Source organism: Watersipora subatra, chromosome 4 (assembly GCF_963576615.1).
Source record: "Watersipora subatra chromosome 4, tzWatSuba1.1, whole genome shotgun sequence".
NCBI classification, from domain to species: domain Eukaryota; kingdom Metazoa; phylum Bryozoa; class Gymnolaemata; order Cheilostomatida; family Watersiporidae; genus Watersipora; species Watersipora subatra.
In genome coordinates, this window is record NC_088711.1 from 17,193,966 (window position 1) to 17,219,429 (window position 25,464).

General features: G+C 35.3%; 1 protein-coding gene across 2 annotated transcripts in view; it reads right to left on the bottom strand.

The window, feature by feature from the left end:
- Nucleotides 1-6,472: 6,472 nt before the first annotated feature.
- The window catches only part of LOC137392946 (piwi-like protein Ago3), a 48,232-nt gene continuing 29,240 nt past the window's right edge, over nt 6,473-25,464 (bottom strand). For both annotated transcript variants that reach the window (XM_068079311.1, XM_068079310.1), the window contains exons 9-18: nt 22,637-22,811; nt 18,585-18,725; nt 15,447-15,563; nt 14,660-14,848; nt 13,794-14,006; nt 13,076-13,273; nt 12,214-12,417; nt 11,400-11,458; nt 10,550-10,727; nt 6,473-7,031 (exon numbers count right to left, since the gene is read on the bottom strand). In XM_068079311.1, coding sequence (XP_067935412.1) covers nt 6,945-7,031; nt 10,550-10,727; nt 11,400-11,458; nt 12,214-12,417; nt 13,076-13,273; nt 13,794-14,006; nt 14,660-14,848; nt 15,447-15,563; nt 18,585-18,725; nt 22,637-22,811 — 1,561 coding nt within the window. In that variant the 3' untranslated portion in view covers nt 6,473-6,944. The remainder of the gene's footprint in view (nt 7,032-10,549; nt 10,728-11,399; nt 11,459-12,213; nt 12,418-13,075; nt 13,274-13,793; nt 14,007-14,659; nt 14,849-15,446; nt 15,564-18,584; nt 18,726-22,636; nt 22,812-25,464) is intronic.

Sequence of the window (25,464 nt, forward strand, 5' to 3'; positions counted from 1 at the left end):
TTATTGTTATAGCCACCCTTATATCGTATCTTGGACAACAGAGTCTCAATGTGATCCTGGTTGATCTTAAAGGTTAGAAAATAGTTGATGTAAGGGTAGTTGCTGAAAAGATATTGAGAAAGGCCAGGTACAGATTTGGCTGCTGACTCAAAACCAATGATGAAGGTTTTCCTATTATTTTCCACTAGCAGCTTTTCCCTTGGTGTCTTTAATTGGCATAAATAGCTCATGATATTGTTGAGAACTTCTTGTTTTGAGTTCAAGTTCTGTCTGGCTATGGACTTTTAATTATCCTTGCCATATGAGTCATGGCAATTCAGGATATACTTGGGGTGTTGTAGTCGTCTCTGATGATATTTCACCAAGAATTTGGTCTTGTTAGTTTATGACTTAAAAACTAGTATGACAAGCATGCTTTCACTACTAAATTCATTGCTTAACTGAAGGCTCTGCTGCAGGGATGCACATCACTCTGACAACATCGTGAAAACGATAGCCAATTATATGCTTCACTTTTGCTCCATTGTAATGATAGCTATTCACCAATCTAGGGTTTACTATATCTATGACTAGCTGTGTCTTCTTGCGTTGCCCGGGTATTAAAAATCAGCTTATAAACAATGAGAAGTGATGAGAGTTGCCTACCACTTGTTATTAGCCTGGCGCATTGCCAATGGAAAATTCCAGTAAGCTAGTTAATAAGCGCTAAACTTCTAATGAAGTGAATCATGACGTTGCATCAGCGTTTTTCCAGTTACAGCTATTCTAATAATAGCTATAGCTGGAGAGACACACATACACACATATCCACATACATACTTTGAGAAATATATATATATATATATATATATATATATATATATATATATATATATATATATATATATATATATATATATATATATATATATATATATGATCAGTCTTCTTCATAGTTTCACTGCATAATCTTATAGTTTTTGACCCAACTGATCCGAGCCATGACTTTTATGTGCAGTTTTGATTTTAGATGCTTCAAAAACGTTTCAGTTTATTTCATATTTTAACGAAAAATCAACTCTACATTTTTAAGCACAAACAACAGTTTTTAAAGTTTATATTGCCGGGGAAACTGTTCACATAGTTTAAATTTGAAAGCTGGTTATTTGGGATCAATATCAGTAATAAACTTCCATGAACAGGTTCGAGCATTTCTAATAGCTTTTCCAGTTTTTTCCTGTGGCTATGGACTTGTCAAATCTTGCTACTACTCTACAATTGCTCTGATGCATGCACAGTTGTGCTTTCAGGCTCGGCTTGAGGCTGGCTCACAATATAACTCAGTATGTTGAGGCTAATCTCACAATAGTTTGTGGTAACCTTGTTCATACGGGAAAGTTTGACAGCAGCAAACTTTCCCGAGGTATCCGCGTTGCCGCGGCGATGTCACCGGTTTACAGTGTGCGTAGTTGACAAATAATCGCAGAGAGGACAAAACTGACATATGGCAATGCAGTGAAAATCAGCATTCAAAACATTTTTGCAGCCTCAATAAAACTAATGAAAAGATGTCTGTTTGTACATGTATAAAGAAAAAGTGCTCGTTTGGCAAACGTCACGAGTTGTGCGAGCAGGTGAAGGTCCTGTCATTGAGGCCAAATTTGTCAAATTTGAACTAAGAGTATCTCTGATGTGGCTTCCTCGAGTCAATCTCTTAGGGCATTTCAAGACATCACCCCATTGGTTAACCATTTGATCTTTCACAGACTCGTGAAGCCTTTTATCTATATGAAAACGGAGCTGACCCGTCAGCATGGACCCAAGAGAATTTTAAAGTTTAGAAACTAGCAACTAATTACATTATGCAGGATTGTAAGAATCAAACGTCAGCAACAAAGAAAAGATTTGTGTAAAAATTTGAAATTAATCTTCGAGGTCATTAACTTACTGAAAATGCTTTGATTCTCAGCTTTCTAGTGATGTCCAGTATGCAAAACTGACATGTAGTGAATAAGATTATGCGGTGGGTAAAATCTATTCAAAGTCAATCAAATGTTTAAGTTTGGTTTTAAATTACTAAATGGCTAGGCAACTAAGGCAGAGCTGTTAATACTTTTTCCCATGAGTGTAGGTATCTACATAATTTTGCTGTAAAATCATTGTGCTTTGTCGTGAAATAGTGAACACTCCGAGTAAGATATGGGTTTGAACCTTTGTTCATTAAATCCAGCATATGAAGCTGCTAGTTTTTCTCTAATGGTAGGTACTCTGAACGCTAAAACAACCTTTAGCTTCAAGCTTTGCAGGAGTAGTTAGCTCACACAATAGTCTAGTAGTGAGGCTAGTTACTAGTGATCAGTGTACTGAGAGACTAGCTAAATGTGCCGAGTGGTCGCTTAACGTTCGTTCCGGAAAGATTTCATGAATTTCTCTGCTATGATTTAATAGAAAACACATAAACCGCTGCAACTGATAGCTTCAAGTTCCCTATTTGTTAACTTCAGAGTGAGAGCACATGAAATAGAAATACCAACTGACCACCTATATAGCAGTTTGAGTCTGCTAGACACCCAGGCAAGTGTTATAGGAGAGAGTGATACTTTACTGGTAGGCTACTGGCTTATGTGTAGCAATGCATGGAGTAAAAATCTTATTTAGTGATGTTTCCATAAATAGTATTTTTAGACAAGAGCGAACACAAATAAGTCTAAAAAATGTATAAAGAATAGGCTTAAAATACAATTCACACTATAAAGCAAACAATTACATGCGACTGTAAAAGTGCCCATAACTTGAAGGTGGTCAGCAGTGTTATAGTTTTTTAAAGTTTGTCTGATTGAATTATTGTAATCATGTCCCATTATTTGATGTTTGTTGTTCATTTTTGTCTGATTGAATCATTGTAATTATGTCACATGATTTGGTGTTTGCTGGTTATGTTGTTTTTCTTTCTTCCTTGGAAAATGAGATGTTATAATTTTTATTTTCAGTGTAGGGCTAAAGAGGACAAATTTTCATTTCACTTTAGCAATTGTCTGCTTTCATTCGACTTCTAATGCAATATACACATAATTATAAGTTGGGCCTTCTTGCTTGTTATAGTTTCTATTATACATGTATTTGGTTGAAAATGTTAACAAAAGCTCTGTGATGTTTGTTAGTTTTTCCTTATACTTTTGCTAAATCATTGGCTTTTCTGACAGCTTTTTCTATTCACTATTTCTCTAATAAAATAGAATCATATTGGCTAATAGGCATGAGCTAACACACCTTTGCTCGTGTAAACAGCCATAACCCAGTTGAAACAACATGCAGCGGAATGTCGTTTACTTTTCTTTACAAGATGAAACGCCTGGAAACATGTTGAAGACCTCTGTTTCCTAGCGTTCTGTTTTGGTAGCTAGTGCAAACTGGCATACTCAAATTACCTCAAACTCCTATCAATTTTCTGACCCTATTTATGCAATGTTCTGAATCTACTATGCCTTTGTAACATCCATATATAGCTATGTACAACCAGATTACAAGAATAATTTTTTCTACACATAAGATGAATACTTGTGGTTGATAGAGGATCCTTTCACATAGGTAATTGTTTATCATTATCCCCACTATAATGAATGCATAAGCTTGTTTCTTGGCACTGAAACGATGACCTACAGTAGCTGACAGGCAGAATCTTGGCAACAGACATCCAGCAGGTAGGAATAAATGTCAGATACCTAAACTAATGTTTAACAAATTAATAGCAGATGTGTTCTTAATCAGAGTGTGGCCTAAAATATGGACTTGAAAATAATTGTTTCAAGTCTATACGCTTATCATTATACTATTTAGTACATAGAGCATACTGTAAAAACCTCTAATAGAACTCCATGGTGCTCTATTTTTCAACCCCTTCCTCTATAGAACCAGTCAATCGGAGGTGGTTTTCAAATAGAGGCTGGCGCTCTATTTTTCAATCCTTTTCTCATATTGGCGGTCAGATAGATGTGGCATTCAATTAGCGGTTTTTCGGTATATGTACAGATCTTCTATACCAGGGGTTCCCAACCTGGAGTACAAGTACCCCTAGGGGTACATTTTAGAAATATAGGGGGTACAATACAAGTTATAAGCTTAATAAATTTTTGGTTTGTTTGGCTCTAAATATTAATAACTTTGCTGAAACCACTGCTATAGAGCTATAATTATTGGTATCATTCTAAAGCCAATTAGTTTTGCCATTCAGATAAACTTAGGCAAGCATCAGCTTTAAACACAAGGTTGTTTCGTCAATTATGTCAAGATTGCGATGCAGATCATGAAAACCTCCTTTACTACACAGAAGTGAGATGGCTTTCTAAAGGCAATGTCCTGAATCGATTTGTAGGACTGATTGATGAGGTTGCAGCTTTCTTTGCTACACAGACTTCTGAGCACGCTTCAAGATTCAGTGAGAAGTTAAGGACTTCAGAATGGAAATGGAAAGCTGCATATCTGAGAGATATCTTCTTAAGATTAAACACTGTCAACACATACCTTCAAGGGAACTCTACCACTATAATTGATTTTACAGACGAGCTTAGAGCATTTATCATGAAACTAGAGATGTGGAGTAAGTCAATGCTGGATCATTTGATGTTTGATAGCTTGTCAGAAGTAATGCTTTCACAAGATTCAATTTCATTCATGAAATATCTGGTTGCAGACCCCCTCTCTCAGCTGGCTTGCTGGTTTCAACAATATTTTCCTGACTTAAATGACACAGATTTGAAGTTGGCTAGAAACCCTTTTAAGTTAAAGGTAGCTGATATTGATAGTGACATGCAAGAAGAGTTGATTGACCTTCTCAATGACTCTGGTGCACATGATAGATTTGAAGATTGCATTCTTAGCAAGTTCTGGTGCTCATTGATAACATCCTAGTCCTACCCAAGCTTTCAGAGGTAGCTTTAAAATTGTTGCTCATATTTCCTAGTAGTTATAAGTGTGAGCAAGAGTTTTTCTCACTTTTGTACATGAAAAGCAAATGTCGCTCACGGCTAAATGTTGATGCCGACCTCAGTGTTTCATTATCTGTTACTAAACTGAACATCAAACAGCTCACTGATGTGAAGCAGGCACAGCCTTCCCATTAGACTGGCCAAAATAAAGTGGGAAAGTAACAAAACACTGCCATGTATAAAAATTGTGCCGCATAGTTATCATTATTTTAATAAATAGCAATTTCATACCATACCACATTTCTTTACCTGTTTAAGTGACGCATTTCAATAATGCACACATGTCATATTAATGAAGTTAGACCAATTATACCCTTAATTGAGCTGTGTTTTCCAAAGGGGTACATTTTTTGCAATATGATTCCCAAGGGGTACGTACCTAGGCCAAAAAAGATTGAGAACCTCTGTTTTATACTAATACCTCCTTTTAGGCAATAAGAGATGGTATCTGCATTTTGGCTATACTACTCATGTTCAAATGTTAAATGAAGGTTTATACAGCACGATACACCCACTTGATGACATTACAGAAACCATTGATTTCATTTAATAGCTATGAACACATTGGAGTATAGCACAGCAATAAAATCAGATAATTTGTATAACAATATAGCAGACAAGCCATTAGCTTCTTCCTTTCCTCAACTATGAGTCAATGCTAATTAGCACACTGCACCTGCTGAATCAGCTGCCCTAGGACACTTATGTATTCGCCTCATCTAACTTTCACGTTTTCGCGGAGTCATCCTCTGGTGAAAATTTCATGCGCGAAACTAAACTATCATAACAAACGAGCGAAAACGCGAAATTAAATAGCTTTGTTCATTGATAGTCTAAGAAACAAATGGCAGCAAGCGATCAAATTGCATTATCGATCTCGACCACACAATTCCACCTGCGGTTCACAATTACAAACTAGTCCCAATTTGAAATCTTTTTCTTATCGGTGAACTGAACCTGAGGAATCTAATTATGTTTGGTCCACTGCATTTATTTTCACATCACTATATTTTCGCACTCATCAGAGCTGCGAAATTAAGTTTCAGCGAAATTTTACTCTATATGCTACTGACGAAACTAAATACTAGGAAAATATAAGTGTCCTAGGGTGTATTGTATTGTATTCCAATAGCTTCAGTAGAGCTTGATGAGTGAGCAAATTGCATGATTAAGGTCTGGTCATCTAGTCAACAAAACTACTGCCAATAGAAGTGCAAGTACAATAATATAATTTCTTAGTATAAGCAACTTCATGATAAAGCAAAACGCTAAATATATTTCAACACTTCCTAAAGTTGGTTAAAATATTATTAAGTTTACCTGTGCACTTATGTCAAGTTTTAGCTCAATAGACCCGAAATTCACTTGTAACGAATGTAGCCAACATTTCTCTGCAAAGATGCAGTCAAAACTGTCTACCTCCGCATACAGATCAATCTCTTCAAGCTACATGCATATCAAAGCATTTTATTCAATGCTATTCAAAGCAACTGATCAAATAATACTTAATTTCTTTTTCTTTATTTTGGCATGTAACGAAAAACATCGTTTTGTTGATTATTGCCAAAGAAAACTTATACATACATCAAAATCTATATTCGACAAAATCTTTACTAGTGCTTATACAATGATAGTGTATAGGTATATTGTAAACAAAAAGGCGTAAAATCTAATATATTGTCGTTGAAGCGGTGGGCTAAGGAGGTGGTCATGAAGTGTATTTACAGTTATTTTACGCCATTTCTAAATAGTGTAGGAAGGTTAACCATACCTTAAAACTAAACCAAAAATAGTGTATATATATCATACAAATATAATATATGACGACTAGAACCAGCCTTGGTAACCAGCCTCAAGTCAATCTCTCCAGAACCGAGAAACTATTGACAGCAAAATATTTTATACAAATATGCCAAACGAGCAAAATTTGGCCGCATGAAGACTGCTGCTCAGCACTAAGTCTAGAATTCTTTCAACATCTTAGAGGTAGTAGAGTTTATCTGCAAGCTCTTCAGATGGATCTCGTCTGACATTTTCTCCTATGAGATAGGCGAGCTTATGGGCATACTGTAATAAAATAGCAAACACGATGAAAAATGGCTGGAACCAACCAAAAACACAACCAACCTGACAGCTGTTTAACAAAATTTGTTTCGTCAAACGAACGTTTGGTATGTAGTCACAACCTAGTGTTCCGGTGTTCCAGTGTTCCATGGAAAGACAAGCGTGTTTGCTAGTTTCTTTTTCAGTTTTATATATTACGTAACTGTTTTATATACTAGAAATTCCACTGTAACACAGTCCACGACCAAAGTGATATTGGAAAAAAGAAAGGGTACTGATGGTTGAGAAATGCAATATTAGCAGTCAAATGGCACTGCAGTGCAATAGGATAACTGCAATGGTAGCTGTAATGTACTGGGTGTAGGTGTTATTATATACAACAAACAGCAATAATGAAAGGAAAAGATTATATGTTTATATCTCTCCACCTGCAATAGGAGAAATGCAACATTGGCCAATATTAAAGTAAAATGCACTGATATTATTAGAATAACCAATATTATTAATATAGTAATAATAGAAAACCAATGCACAATTTTGTTTACATTTCAAAACGTCACAGCTAACAATATCGAGAAGTTGTGATATTTATATAGATTTTAGAAAATCTATTTAAAAAGTGTTTGGTCATGACAAACAGCAATAATGAAAGGAAAAGATTATATGTTTATATCTCTCCACCTGCAATAGGAGAAATGCAACATTGGCCAATATTAAAGTAAAATGCACTGATATTATTAGAATAACCAATATTATTAATATAGTAATAATAGAAAACCAATGCACAATTTTGTTTACATTTCAAAACGTCACAGCTAACAATATCGAGAAGTTGTGATATTTATATAGATTTTAGAAAATCTATTTAAAAAGTGTTTGGTCATGACAAACAGCAATAATGAAAGGAAAAGATTATATGTTTATATCTCTCCCCCTGCAATAGGAGAAATGCAATATTGGCCAATATTAAAAGTAAAATGCACTGATATTATTAGAATAACCAATATTCTAATACAGTAATAATAGAGTAATACAGTAATAATTGAAAACCAATGCACAATTTTGTTTACATTTCAAAACATCATAGCTGTAGAAACCTTTTCAAACACATCTATGAGTGTTGGTGACCACCAACACTCATAGCTCTGTTTGAAAAGGTTTCTACATTAGCTAACAATATCAAGAAGTTGTGATATTTATATAGATTTTTAGAAACTCTATTTAACAAAACTATTTACAAAAAATAGTAGCAGTAACATATTACCCATCATCGATGTTGTTAGTGTAACTATAACACTTCAATAGTCATCCAAACTTCTAATTAAATATTGTAATAATCTCATAAGAATCGTTAGAAAAAAATATCATCGTCATTTCCTTTACTTTCATTCACTGCTTTGGACATCAGTTAGAATACCAAAGTACTCAAAAGTTTCCAAAATGTCAGTTACTTTGAAATCGGAAAAAAAGAAACGATTTCTGTACTTCTACGTTAATAACAGAAACCTTCGGCAATTCGACAATGCTATAGACTGGTGAAATGTGCACGTTATTTTTTCGTGAAATGCGCACGACTTAATGATTCTATTCTCTGTCGCTCGGCGTTTCGTTTGCCGGTCTTAACTTTTATTAAACCAAGCTTGTCAAGCGTTTTGTGACGAATTTCGGCCAAATGAATTTGTCTATTCGTGTATAATCCGATCAGATGGGTAAGTTTTAAGAGACTGTCGACAATTTACAAAGACTTGGTAACATATTTAAATAGGCTTATATGTGTTTTGTATCGTTATTATACTTTAACGACTCTACAAAACGATGGTTAAATTTGTTGATGAGATTTTGAAACAAGGGTTTGCCACATTGTTAATGAATAATTTTCGTAAGTTGTGTGCACATACATTTATCATAAAAACTCTCAAACTTCGCTCCCGCTCGTTTGGTCGTGGGATTACATAACTGTTTCAATTTGCAAAAAATAACACCTATTATTCTAAATTCACTTGCTGAATGCCTACGATTGACACATGCCACTGTAGGAGTCAGCTCACAACAAAATATATGAGATTTTGGTAGTAAATAAATGCGCTATTTTTTTGTATCAAAAAAGGATGCCTGAACCAACCACACAACTAATTATTCATATCAACAGAGATTAAAGGTGAGTGTTATAAAGTGTAACAGGTATTCTCTGATGGCAATCCAACATTTTAAGACAGCTGATATCATTCAAATAACAGAGTCAGGAAATAGTCACAAAAATAAGGATGAAATTTTAGTGGAAAACATTTTCAGTCATTGCGCAATTACACAGCTGCTGCCTAAGGAACATTACGACACCGGATTTCATTTACGCTTCTACCCATCTTAACTGAATGATTCAAGCACACATTCTTCATTTAATTAATATGTAATAAAAGTTATAAATGAAAGAAATGTGGAAACAGATAAACAATCACAAAGTTTACATCACCGTATAAATTGAGTTCAAACAAGTGCATCTAGGCTAGCGCAGTTCTGAATCAGTTGAGGTAACAAAATATCAAACAGCAACTTTTGAGTGACTTGCCATTTCAATTCAAACAGAGACAGCCATTCAATTGTTGCTGGTTGTGTGTGCAAAGTCATAGTTATAGCCAGTGAACCATGAAATGAGTATATGTGACATGTACAAAGCATTTCTGCAGCGTTATGTTTTTAAGATGAGTCAATTGATGCTATACTGTCATTTAATCATTCTATAAGATGTTACTAAAGGAAATGAAGCTCGAAAAGCCTGGGTACACGAGCAGACGAAATGCACCGCCGAAGAATAGTATAGATATTTGTTATGGCTACACACAGACGCTACCGGATGGCACATTGCGCAGAAAACCGGTTTACCAATAAGAGTTTGTGTCGCCCGTGTTAAAGCCATGCTAGATCTACCATTATCTTTATCGAAGTAATGTCAGCGAATTAATTAACAAGCTTTTTGGGTGATAAAGGGTTTATAACAGCAATAACGTTTATACAGCTATATGCATTGCAATATTTTGGCTCAAGGATAAAATGCTCCATAGTCTCCAGGATACGAAAGTGCGAAATAAATTTATCACAAAAAAGCTTTAGATTTCAACAGATTTAATTACTTAAAGAACAATCTGAAAGGTTTCATGGATAGTTCATATTTACACGCATTCACATATCCTGTTAGAAGTGAGAATATCTTTGGGCATATACAGATAGTTGCTTGTGTGAAGCTCTGCCATCATAGTTCTACCGTGAATCACGAATGAAATTAGATAGCTTTGAAAATAAATTAAATCATTAAATGGAATGAGTTCATGTTTATTGAGAATAAACTCTTTTGGCCAGTCATGAATGCATCGGATTTTCTCTATCTAAATGTTCATTTAAACCCGACGCGTCGAAAACATATCGACTACGCAAATGATGCATTTCATCGCTGCGTATAGCTCATCAATATAATTTATTAATATCTCTGATTGATTTGAGTCATCTCATTGGTGTAGTTGGCTTACTTGACAAGGCGCTGGGACCCGGACTGTGCCAGCCCAATTGTAGTAAAGGTGGCACATTTTATAGGACAGCTGTTGGAGGTTGTCCGGCTTGAGCTGTGAAGTGTCATGTATGACTACATAGTGAGCAGGCATCACTGTACCTTGGGTGACGTGCTGGGAGACTAAATAATAGTCGAACCTGCAACAAAGATACGCTGAACTGGAAGTGAGCAAAAAATGCCAAGTAACCAGTATACAGGACCTTCAGCCTCGATATAAACTCTATAGAAATGACATTCTCAAAGTATATGACATTAGACGCTTTTAAAGATTCCTTCAGAATGTGAGACTGCTGTAACTGAGCAGAATCAGTCAGGTTACTTATAAATGGCTACCAATCGCTACCAATAGGAAGTTATCCACACCATGACCATAGGTTCAGATTAGCTGAACTATGGCTAAGATGCATTACCTCTGCCATTGCCAATCTCCATTAGAAAATTACAGCTCAACCTCTCCGATCAAATATTTCACACCTCAAACACATTCAAGTTTAAACTTAAAAATTCCAAACTTTTTGTTTCAGATGCTAATCTGAAAACTGTCAAAACCTCAAAACTTGAACACCGGTATTACTATAGTCTAAGTTCATATTTATATGAACTAATAAAACATTAGATGCGCCAGAACAAAGTCTTGACTGCATCAAGGAAAGAAAAGACACAATATGTAGGCCAATGGTATATGACTACATTACAATCCTTGGTGTTCTAAAGAAACTGAAGCCAAGGGGAATATTTGACATGGTGTCTTAACAGATGCAGAAAACATGAAGGATCGAAAGGCCAAAGCATTACTTGAACTTACTCACCAGTTAGCTTTAGTCATTGTATGATCCACTATTGTACCGGGTGGTGGATTCTCTTTCACCTGTAACACAATGTATAGCCTCAGAAAACATGTTTCACCTGTAACACAATGTATGTGTGATATGTTAGCACTATGCACTAGCGTGTCAGCAATATGCTAAAAGGTCAACAGCGACACGAATCAATCATCACGCCATCACGCCAATCATCAATGTAACCAAGTGCTGTCATCCACTGGAAAGCCATTTGAACCCTAACGCAACAAACAACAATAATAGCATTTTAATTAAAACAAGAGCAAATTAAGTATGGACTGAATAACTATTAAAAAAATAATTTAGAACTACCTCACTCAATGTCAACGCAGACAATAAAGTTATAGAAATTTTCATCTTATCCCAAAGGATAGAAGAGCTAAAACCAGACAGATAACATTTGAACATCTGTTGTAAACGGATAGATACTACCAGCTCTGTGAGCAAATGATTAAATTTTGGAAGACATTGTTATTAGGTCAACTTATGGTCAACCTTCTACTTCTGATAAGACTTGCTACTTTAACCTCGGCTTTACAAACGGAGAAGAGAGGGAGAGCGAGAGGGAGCAAGGTCATACCAAGGTCATACCCAAGGTCATACCCAAGGTCATACCCGTGTGAGGGCAGACTAAACGCTAGTAAAGCTCTATGATAGAAAAGATTGGCATAGCAAAAACTGAGAATTTCCCTGCTAAATGGCTGGTTATATTTTTGGACTACCAGAAAACTAGATACCAGAAACAAAGCAATCACCTCAATGTATATAAAATAACGCTTACTCCTCTGTTGACGGCGTAAAGCCGTGAGTTAATTCTTTTCTGCACAACAATAACGGTGAGTCCGGGCAGCTGCTGTCTGTACTGTTCAAAGGTACTGAAGCATGTGCTGAGTTGTTTTACCTCATGCTCAGCCACAATCTCCAGCATGGAATCGCCCACTCCATCTCGAAATACGATCACCTTGTCAGGCAATACATTGTTCACCTAAACATTCAAAAAGAGTCCGATTCAGATGTACCGACTAGCATCTCACAAAACTATAAACTAGAAAATGTGAGGAAGTAGTGAAGAAGGAAGCAACAGATGGGTAATTTGTTAATATTCCCTACAGACTGACCCTTGAGCCAAGCAACTGTCTTTATGGCGCGACTCATTCCTTAAAGATGAGCTTACACAAAATTTTAGTAGATTTTAAGAAAAACTATCAGTATTTTTCTATCATTTGTGATTGTTTTTCATGTTTGAGGTTATCTGACTGCCAGGACAGTTCAAGATTAAAATCGAAAAAACTTGATCGCGGATTAAAACCCTCAGAAAGTGCGATTACGACATCTACAGTCGCAAACAGACCGGCAGAATAGAGACGCATAACGCTGCAACTTCAACTATAGCAATGATAGCGGATAGTGACATCATTTCACATGCATTTCTCTTTAAGTTTATGTCTTGTCGATTAAGTTTTGTCAAGTTTAATCTTGAAACATCTTGGCAATCAGATCACCTCAATCATCAGAAACAATAGTAAATGATAGAAAAATACAAATACTTTCTGACAAGATCGGCCAAGATTCTGTGCAAGTTCATCTTTAAGCATTTTGACAGTAGCTTATCGACTAAGTGTGTAAGTGATGAATCCACCGACCTCATGATACTTCTTCAGTGCGGCAATGAAGCAAGTCTTCAGCCCGTTGATAAGCTCCTCCCCCGGTCCCTGAGTGCTGACGCGACTGTAGTACCTAGTCGCTGCCTTGTTCAGAGAGGCAACCATGCCAGTTACCGATCTACTTTTGCCCTTAGCTCCATCATGATATACATCAATACCCACATACATGGTGTTTTTCTGTAAAATGACGATAACTAGACATCCGTACTACCGTTAAATCTTAAACTACAAGCTCCCAGATACGACAGCAGCTGATGATATACATCAGTCGATGATATACATCAGTCGATGATATACATCAGCCGATGATATACATGTACATCAGCCGATAATATACATGTACATCAGTCGATGATATACATCAGTCGATGATATACATCAGCCGATGATATACATCAGCCGATGATATACATCAGCCGATGATATACATCAGCCGATGATATACATCAGTGGATGATATACATCAGTGGATGATATACATCGGTCGATGATATACATCAGTGGATGATATACCTCAGCCGATGATATACATCAGCCGATGATATTCATCAGTCGATGATACACATCAGTCGATGATATATACCGATGAACCTAGCTCAGATCTAAAATCTTCGACTACTAATTTACGATGACTAGAAATATCTTGTCAAAACAACTAATAATATTGCTAAGTTTTGGTTACGATATGATAACATACCAAAGGTATGTTCAGCTGCCAGAGTTCACCACCGAGCTTTGCATTTATCTGCAGACTGATCTTTTGTACAACACTACGCAATTTTCTATCATCAGAAATCGTTTTAGTGATGATCATCTGTGAAGGACATGGCCTCTCAGAGCAAAGAAGTTTCTTCACTGCGTTATACTTGTCTTCTCTTTTGGTTGGGAACAGCACCACTACCAGTTGAACCTACAGCGATAGATGAAATTATCAACCATGTGCAAGGAAACTTATCATAAAAATTGGTAGCGTACTTACACGGAGATTGATAAAAAAATGATCTGAAACAAGTTGATATGCGTCAACATGCAACATTACTCTAAGTAACATATTCAAGGGATTTTACTTCAATGAATTTTAACTTTACAAATGATTTAAAGCATTCTAGCTTATCAGTATCACCCGCTTATCAGTATCGCCCGCTTATCAGTATCGCCCACTTATAATATAAAATCCCTAAACAAGATCTCTATTAAATAATCAAAATCTCTAAATGTCGGCTACAAAGCGTAAAAAATTAGTGCTGAGACTGCGTTTGATTTTTTCTTTTTGCACATACAAAATGATATGTAGGAAAGAAGCTTTCTACCATTTATCAAATAGACAATTGCGTTCCTAACTGTCATTGTTTTCCTACATAGCTGATACTCTGACTACTGATACTACTAGTAGATACATAATTAGAAATTACATGTAGCGATCTTCTGTACACCTGCCACAGTTTCAAACACACCGCTTGGCAAGCTTCACAGCATAAGCAATCAGAAAGAAGCTCAAATTTAATTCAATAACCTTTAGCATGACCCTAAATTATAATATAAGTTAAAGAAATAGCGCTCTACCCTGTTATTCACAGCATCCCTGACGGCATTTATGTATGTGGCAACACGGTCATCAGCAAGCGCAATATCCTTTGGCATGGCCACATTAATACCGAGCTGAGGACCGATCTTCTGGTATTCATTAAAGTATCTCATCGCCTTCTGCCTGTCCCGATGTGTAAATACTAACACCCAGTTAGTCAAATCGACCTGCAAAAGAGTGTAGAAACATAGGATGAGCAAACATACAAACGTTTAAGATTTTTTCCCCATCAGCTAGACGAGTTGTATTGATGTCTCAGTATTGTTCACGGGAACTTTTGATTTGTAGTTTGTCAGAAAAATACATATATGTTACTATGTTTGAAAGTATTACAAATGAATAAAACGTGTATGCAGTTGACCAGGTTTAACCACATTCTGCAGACTACTATTTCTATTACCCAGACATCAAAAGCACCAAAGTGCAATAAAGGTTTTAATATTCAAACAAGCCTGTCATAAATAGATGCAAATTAAATCATCGTCCGCTATCGGCAATAACCGCTGCTCATAAATATTTCAGGCAGCAATCCAGTAACAACAAATTGAATCATGGAGGAGACATTTACTCATAATTAATACCATACCTGCCGCAACTCAAATTCAGTGGCGACAAGTTAAAATATCTGTTTGTAATTTACAAGTGTTCATCAGACATCTGGACAGCCTACGCACATAATAGTGCTTTTGTAATCCACGCTAATAATACCAATCATTTAACACGTAAAGAATACGCTGATGGAATAAAACAAATTAGGCCACGCACAGGATTGGTGACAACATTGTTAGTTATCTCCCTTGTCCAGTCTGCCTTTGGGCCAGCGCTGCACCGGTACCTATTTCCAAGGAATATTTGCTCCGGCTCAAATTGCCTCCCTTCCATCTGCAACAAACATTTAGGTTAAATGAGCAGGATTTTTATTTCAACAGAATACATGTGAGTGAGTGGGTAGACTTTGAACAAGTTGTTTGCAAAGATCTTCCCTTCAGCTTTGGGACAGCTACATTCTTCTGTGAAGGATCAAGAAGAAATATAAACAAAATGCATTATTAATCCATGACTAACAAAATAGTTGTGAATATGTAAATAGTAGGTGAATAAAACAATAGATATGGTGACGACAATGAACACACTCTACAATCAGCACTAGTGTTAATTAAAGCAACAGTGCCCATATTTGTGCATATGATCTATGATTCACATGCTTGAATCATAGCGTCTGATCAAAACAGCATGAGCTATGAGTCAAATAGCATGACTTGCTAATAACCATTGAAAAGTGAGACCAGTACATAAAGACAGCGCATCTAGTCATAAAAAACTTATCTTACTTCAATAGAATACATTCGGTAATTGAGTTATACACCAGGCCTCAATGCAAAGCACAAAAGGAGAAAGAAAGTATCAGATGAATATCAGTAAAATACGCATGCGTCTTAAAAACGTAAATCTTAACATTGAGATCATACAATACAAGTCTGCGCACAATTATTCATGTACAGGCTTATTGACCCTTGGCTAACTTTCTATTATGAAAATGATTTCAAAAAAATGAATAAACAAAGTTATAAATGTGACTACTGCTGCAAACATGTAAATAGATTCATCAACTCTATGTGAATCACGGCATCAGTGAGCTATATGGGCACTATGGCAGACATTTTAGACATCAATGAGCCGGAATGGAACAATTTGCCGCCGTTTCTTTATTGTCAAATTTTCTGCGTCACCTGTTGGGCGCCAAATTATTTCACCCAAGTGGGTTGTGGAATTCCACGATTTGGCGCTGCTTATTATTATTATTACTGACCAACTATACATATTATTTATTACTCAAATCACTAAGAATTCTTTAGCTTGAATTTTAAGGTTACTGATTTTTTCACCCAACAGCAAATATGGAAAAAACCATATGGAGCAAGGTTAAATCCAAGTCTGTAGTACTGTAGTTTGTAGTACTGTAGTTTGTAGTACTGTAGTTTTTAAAGAATTCTTTATTCTACAGTTTGAATGAGCTCAGGGATAGATTTTAAATGTGTTGTAGTTTGCAGTATTGTCAAAATAATGGTTTGAATACTTTTTCAGTTTAATTAAATTCACATATTGCAATAATGATATTTATAATAAATAATGTAATATCTATTTTCCACTTTATGCCAAAATGATTCTTTCACGTCAGTGCTAAGCTGTATGAGTCACAAAAATAAGAGCCAAAACCGTAACACTAAAATACTAAAGTCAAAATGGTGGCGAAAAAGCGCTAGACCCTCAGTGAGCTACATGGACACATTGACAAACATACGGGTCATCAGTTGTCTTATATAAAGCCCTAACTCATAAATGTATCCAAGTTGTGACAATGACAACGTCTTTATATTTTGACTAATGTCAAAACAAAAGTTAAATTTGTCTCCCTGGGATAGTCCTTTGTGAGCTTAGAAATTCACATGTGACCAGCTCTGCCTTTACACTGCGCGTGACTTTATGTACATGTATAAAATAAAGACTTGAAAAATTAGTTATTTTTCAATTGTTTGAAGCAACAAAATATGTCAAATTTGGAATGTTTGGTTTTCATGACATTTAAAGTAATTTTTTAAAACAATGTACTGGTAATAAAGTTTCCTGAATTTCAATGCAAAAGCGATATAATACAAAAAGTGTTGATAGATTAGATTTTTTAGTACAAAATAATGTTTGCTAACAACAGACCCATCATTTATATCTGTTACATCCTCATTCTTACTTGTATGAATACTAAAGCTACATAGGATTAAACCTGACTATAGATATGAGCAATCTTTATCGTGGTAATCAATAGTCATATTTTACAACATGTTTTCCACAAGCTACCACAGCAAGTAAACTAATTAAAAAGCAGTGTACAAAAATATAAACAAACACAAAAAACTAAAGTCTAGCTAAAAAACTAATGAATAGTCTAACTAATATAATAATGTTGGAACTGAATGCATAAAATATGTAAAAAGCGAGCTTGAGGATTTATACGAGTATTGTTTAAACAAAAAGTGGAAATATAAGCTATCGTGGTGACTACAGCACAAGTTTAACCAGACTGAATATTGAGCGCTTGGCAAAAAAATAAATTGAATTCTCTAACACTAAACGCTTGTAAAGAGTGGTTACCTATAGCAAAGTATGTTTATGATAGGCGATGAGTGTATATCGCTAACCACGCTAGTGTAAACACAGCTTCATACCGGACGCTCATGAAACGTTTATAGAGTGAAACACCAGGTTGGTACAATAAAACGAACAACAAAGCTCTATGAGTGTGATAAAGCCTGAATGGATGTCAGTGTTAATCACCAATTTTCACGCTTTTTAAGACAGTCCCTGATAGCATTCCTTGATGCACAGAAATACACAAAACTACAATGACTGCATTCCATGAATGATACTTCTCTTGTAACATTTATTCTTCGAAGAAAAACAAATCTTTGAAACTTTCGATCGCTGCAGGAACTGCACTGAAGAGGCGTGTCATAATTCTACTATTTCTACAATTGACATTAGTGCGCTATTGTAAATAATTAATTTTGCATGACCATAAATAAGAAATTCGCAGTAAAAAACTGGTTACTATTATACTTTTATGAACACAAAAACTTGAACTACGAAACATAAACAGTGGAAATTGATAGCAATAAACCAGAATAGGTTAAAAACCATGTAAAACAAACTCAACACTTCGAAAACTTTCATTGGTTTTGACACTTGTCTAGTTTGACTACGTTTCACCTATTCTGACGATAAAAACCTCTTTGCAATAATTTTATATATATAGGTTATAGTCAAAGCATAAAAACAGTACCTGAGATCACCTACCCGGATAGTATCAGTGAGATGTCCTACCTAGATAGTGACAGTGAGATGTCCTACCTGAATAGTGTCACCCTCTATCTCAAGGCCCCACATACTGAGCTGTGTCGAAGCCTCTTGGCTGTTCCTGATGTTCTCTAGAAACTTCCGCAGAGCAACAGCTCTGTTCTGTGGAGTGACACGGGTGTGCACAGCTATGTCCTATAAAAGCAAGTCACATGCGTATGTTGGTTGAATGAGTTCCCCTAAACTGCGAACTAAACAATCCTCCATGTTGAAAAACTACCAAGTTAATTTGAACTATGAGGATGAACGAGTGCATTTCTGAACCTTAGTAATTATGTAGAGCAACTAAAAACTATGTGAGGAAGCAAATCTTTTGGTTACATTTTTGTCAGACTTGAATACTTTTATCCATTAAAACAAGCGTCAGTTTTAATTTGAATGAGGTTACTTCTCACGTCACTTCTCAAGCTGAACTACGTCGTAAAATGAAAGTTTGGAAACATCTCCCAAAGCCATTCAGTGTCTCCTTTGTTTCACAATCACTACGAACAACCATTTCTATGGACTGATTTGGGCGGCGCTGCAAAACTAGTACAATCCAAAGACTTAAATTAGCTGAAAAATTAATCTGCGTCTTGAAAAGACAGCACCATAAAGAACACTGAAGGCAGAACTTAACTCCATTGCTTGACCCTATTGCTGCCGGATGGCCAGTTGCACATTCGGTTCTTAGATTTATAAAAACACTGGTTTATATATTAAATACCAAATTATGCTTCAAACTATGTAAAATTTAAACTGAAACTCTCTAACATATTCACAAATTTTTATATTATAAAACCTCTAATTGAATGCCACCTCTATTTGAATGCCACCTCTATTTGAACGCCACCTCTATTTGAACGCCAACTCTATTTAAACATCACCTCTATTTGATCACTACCTCGATTTGAACGCCACCTCTATTTGAACGCCACCTCTATTTGAACGCCACCTCTATTTGAACGCCACCTCTATTTGAACGCCACCATGAGATAAAAGAGCGTCACCCTCTATTTGAATGCCACCTTCATTTGACCATCACTTTGACTATCTTTGATCTTTATGAACCCATAACATCAAGTAATCAGTAGAAAAGTGTTCACAAAATCGTATTAATAATGAATCGTTTCCATTCATAACAATCAGTTCTCTCGTTGTTCAACTCCAAAGCTTTTCGCTTTTTTCATTAAAACTTTGAAAGCAACACCACAGAAATAATCAATAACAGTCAGGCTGATAGTAGTTCCTTGTTTAACACGGTCTTGATACTTCATTGTACATATATAAAAACGGTCTGCAATAAAAATGGTTTAAATTTACGATGGTAAATGAACTTTGAAAGCGACACCCTAGAAATAATTAATAACTGTCTTAGGCTAATAGTAGTGTAGTTCATTGTTTAACGCGGTATTAATACTTCGACGTACATGTATACAAAAGCGGTTTGCAAGTTTTGGACCAAAGGTTACGTTTAGCGAGCAAAACATTTACGCGTTGCATATGGGCTAAATACAGCGCGTAAAAGTTTTGCGCTGCCGAAAAATTGTTTGCACGTTAATATTGACCAGATCAGCAGTGCAGAAGAAAAGTTGAGGTCGGAAAACATTGTGGAAGGTATTGGACAAGTAAAAGATGTTCGTTCCATCAAAAGCAACAATCAGATCGTAGCTGTCTGAGCAAACGATGGAAATATTTTTGTTTTAAAAATGTTAACTTATGTTTCTGCATGTAATATAAGTGTGGTTCGTATATGTCACTTGTTCATGAATATATATTTGTAGCATTTGGTACATTATCATTACACAACTTTTAAATTTGCAAATTTATAGCATATTATTTGATAGCATCATTGCGGTAATCTGACCTTACAATGGATCGACGTTTGTAACGCTTCTTCTATTGCACATAAAAAGCCAGTTTTGGCTGCAAACTGCAGCAAACATATCAATGAGTGCAATGAGTTTTTATGCAACTTTGGTAAATATAAATATAAAATAAAAACATGCTTTCAAATTTAGAATGAATTAAAAATTGTAAGTGCAAACAAATTACAAAGAAGGACACAGGCTACATGTATAATATTGAAGCAGTTGAATTGCAAGCAATAGATATAAACTGGTAAAGATATTTCTCCGTTTCTTAATGCATATATATTAAAAGATTTTTGACAAGTTGGAGGTAAGTTAGCAGATATATTGCATCCAAAAGGTTTAACATTGCTCCATCGGAAAAAGAAAGCAAAATACGTACAGGCGACATTCGCTTCACCTGTAAGAGGGCTAAATTGATCTTCCCAAAATTCTAAATCTGATGAACCATTTGGAACATACACCGCCAGCCTCTATTTGAACGCCCCCCTCCAATTGACCGCCACTAAAAAGGAAGGGTTGAAAAATAGAGCGCCATGGCATTCAATTAGAGGTTTCACGGTAACTCTAATTTGCTATCATAGAAACAAAATAACACAAACGATTTGGTTGACACAAATATTTCCTCTTCAAAAGTATTGTACAAAAACTGCTTTAATAATGACCGAAAACAACATTTTTATTATGAACCACTCAAGACCAGCTTGCTCACAACTACCCAGAGACGACAATTGATAAAATATAATACCTTAGATATATACGTAGTCTCCAAACAGTTTCTTAACTCGATGCGGATAATTTTAGCAAATAATTGACATAGGAAACAAAAATTAGGTTTTTCAGTTGACAAAAATTGCATTATTATGCGTATTACTCATGTATGAGTCGACTCCATTATTCCAGGGCATTCTGGAATATTTATATAATAATTATATATTACTATAAATATATAGCTCGTTAAATTCAAAACAGGCCGGTGGCAGTATAGTACAACACCCGTCGTATTGAAATAACCGTCATAAGTTTATTTACAGGTAATATATACCTTATCTTCACTGATATTTGGTACCGTTAAATCTGCGAAATGACTTTAAAAATTATATGAAGCACCAATATTATGAGCATTTGTTGGCTTCATATCGCGGTGTGTATATTATATCTATAAGAACGGAGTTTTTTTCTCATATTCACATTTTATTCGACTCGGCAGCAACGCGTCCATAAACATTAATTATGTATATGTCGACTCCAAAGATTTCACATTAAAATCGTCTCTGAAAAACTCATCTTATCTATGAGTGTATACGGTAAGTAAACAGCATGCAGTAATGCCTTTATTAAAAAATCAAATGCCATAGCTAAAGATTATGATACATATATTGATATCTATTGATTTTTGACATGTTTATGAACATTCATCACAGGTTTTTACTGACTTTCAATGCTTCATGGTTATACGCAAGATTGGAAAGTCAGCCTGATTTCTTTTTACACAATGTGTCACTGAATTGTGTCATTAAATTGTGTAACTGAATTGTGTCGCAGGCAGAAACTGTTAATGGCCTTGAAGAATTGACCAGTGATGCCTGCTGCATGTAGGTTAAGTACAAAATCTCTTGTCTTCTACCTTTATGAATGCACATTTCTGCTTTACAGCTCATGATAAATTGGAATAATTTTTAATGAATGTTTTAGAAGTTTATCAACTGCTATACTTGATTATAGCTTGACTCAGTTTCGATTTAATTCCAAGCATAATCGCTGTCAATCATTAATCTGATCACTTGCGTATGCTGCCATGTCTACGACCACTTTTACACTCACCGAGACTCTTCCTATATACTTCAGCCTTGCCCTTATCATATAAACTGGAGATTTGACAGCATCTAACAGTCATTACAAAATCAATTTGACAACTCATAACACCGACCTACCAACCAGTTGTGATGATCCAAATTTAGGGCAAAGCAATTTCGGTTAATTTTTACTACAAGCTAATTAAATGGTGATAGTGTTTACACCCTGAACTAATCCACACCTGAAGGTAGAAACTACGAACGATAGGTTCCTCGCACAGCTACACTGATGACATTGCAGTAACTGAAAATGACAATAAGTACAAAGCAACTAGCGGTTTTACAGTAAAAAGAGTTTAGTTTACATGAAATGTGATAAAATATCAGATGCGGTTTTCACCTTCATGACTCTGAAATTCTGCTTCATTTCATCAGTTAATCCGGTCATATATGTAAGCTCGGGTATAAGAGAAATGAGCTCTTCCTTCATTTCTCCCGTGCGTCTATCCTTTTGCTTCGGGCGAGTGATAATCATTGGTTGATTAGCATCTTTGATCTGTATTCCATATTGGTTGCTGAAAGCAAAATGCATGTACAAGTGACGACATTTACTTGTTACGAGTATGATGCGTGTGTTACTACTGAAGAGTGTAAAAATACTACAGACTATGCCATTGAAGCTAAACATGTTCGATTCTATCACACATCTTTTATGGGTGAACATTGACCAATATGAACCAGACTTTGAAACGGTCTAAAATAGTCAACTTTATTGTCTTGGACAAACTTATTCTAAGGATATAAGTTTGTCCAAGATAGTGCGCACTAGTGCCAAATTGTTCCTTCTTCAACAATTTAGCCCTAGTGTGCGCCAGGCATTAGATAGACCAAGTATGCTTGCTGACTTATAAAAAATCCAGGATTCATTATTTTGACAGCATGTTCAACTCACCTACTCCCTTTAGCACCTGGCATACATTAGATAAAGGCTCTGATACATACATGCTTAAAAGCTTAAAATAACTAAACGCACTGCATAAGCTAGTTACTTTAGACAGTCTAAAGTGTCGATCTAGACTAGTCATTTCTCTAAGATGTTTTATAGGTGTTGACAGCAAATTAGGTCTTACTAAAGAGAAAACTGTGTATCAAGTATAGTTCATGCAGAATTGTAAAACCATGTTGTTCATCATTGAGGCTGTAACAGCTAAATCTAACTATCTATGAGTAGTAAAGGAAATATTTTGAAGGTGTTAGTATCTAGTTGACTAAACAGGCATGAAGTCTAGCCATCTGCTTTCACAAGTTTTGCATCAAAATTTAATGTAAATATTGTGCTTCAGGTTCGAGTTGGCTAAAAGCTACAGCCTCTTAGTAAATGAGTTTCATAATTTAATTGATAGAAAAAAATGTTCACGCACATTTTAGAATTTTAATATTACGGTGTTATTAAAGTAATTTTGAAATATACAGTGATCTGATGTGAACATAAAATCTTGCATAAACGCTACTAGCTGAACATCGGATACAAAAGAAACCATGGAACTCTGGTCAATGACCAATATTCTAATAATCGACTTGACACCGACCATACCTATTTTCAACTCACAGAAAATGTATTACGGCTGAATTAAACGTTATTAAGTTTTGACAAAAGCGACGAAAAACAAAGATTTCATCTGACAGAAAATTGTGAACTGTATGCATATTACAGAGACATGTTGTGTAACCAGTGAGACGAGTCCTCAATTTTGCCGCTCAAAAAGTCTACTTGCAGTTTGCCTCTTAAACGATGTTGACTCAAGTATCAAACTAAGTAAAATTGCGCACCTACTTTCTCAGCATGACCAGGGAAGAATAAAAGTTCAACTGGGCAACTAGTTACATACTAAACAAACCAATGAGTAGAACAGTAATTGTTAAAAAAGTCAAGAAAATATTAAAGAAAGCAACCATCAATTCCATCAAAATTTGCTCAGAATGGGTTGGAATATTAATGATATATATAATGAGTTTTCTCCTCTGTTTTTCAAACTGTTCAGAGTAAAAGTTTAGAGCTGTTCAGAGCTCTAGAGTTGATTAATAGAGGAATGCTAATCTCAAAAATCCTGACAGCAGAGATATGAATTTTCATTGAAAAATGCTAAATGATAAAAGGAGCCGTGTTAGTCATAAAAGATGTAACACTCGTGAACTATTGAACATCTGTTTCATACATCTGGGATAAACATTAGTTTGAATTCCTTATCAATTTTAACTTTCAAATTGATATGACCTTTGCAGGAATAACACTACCGCTTCAATATCACATACATGATATGATGGAAAATGCTTCAAGTAAGTAAGCTACGAAATGAAGTATTATTTTTTATCGAGTGAGCAAGTTATGGCTGAAACATATGCCTAGTAGCTACAGCTACTTGGATATCTAAAACACTACTTGCTAGATATTTTTATAAACAATTTTGAAACTGCAAAAGCACTAGTTAGCAGGGACATACCATCAAATTTTAAGCGTAACAGCCATTATACAAATAATATAAAAAACTGAAAAAGCTAACATGTGCAAAGGATCCATCTAACACAAATTTTAAATACTGCTGGTCCATCAACAATGATCCAATGATCGCTATGGTGTAGTTTGGATTGCCCTGCTTCAATCTAGCATAGGAATGATTTATAGGTACCCTGCACTTTAAAAGGACCTGTCAATTATGGCGAGCAACAAACAAAAATATTCCTATAAAATGGCTCCATCGGCAAATGTTTTTTTAGAGAAAAATTATGTTTATTTCAGAAGATCAATTTTGTTAAGAGGTAAATTGCAATATTTGTCAGTTGATTCAAGATACTAAGTTTGACTTTTTTTGACTAATTTTAAGCATCATAAGCTGACATAACAAGTGTAGCGACCATTGCAAAGTGGTGTCAAGGTCGCATGAATAGCAGAATTCTGAAAATGATTGCTTTTATTTTGCTTTGTTACTTTTTAGTTTTATTTTATATGATGTTGTTAAATATAACAAAAATGAATGTTTCATATAAGAATCATTCAATTGTCAAATTATTGTAGCAATTTGAGTACGACCTTTCTGAGCCGACTTTCTTTCATGGACAAAACATTCGCTGAATCAATCTTTCAAATTGAATAGCAATACATGTTTCAACCCAATTTCTATCGACTTCACCTGGGCGATGTCAGTTCATGGCTGCGTTTTTATCGATCTT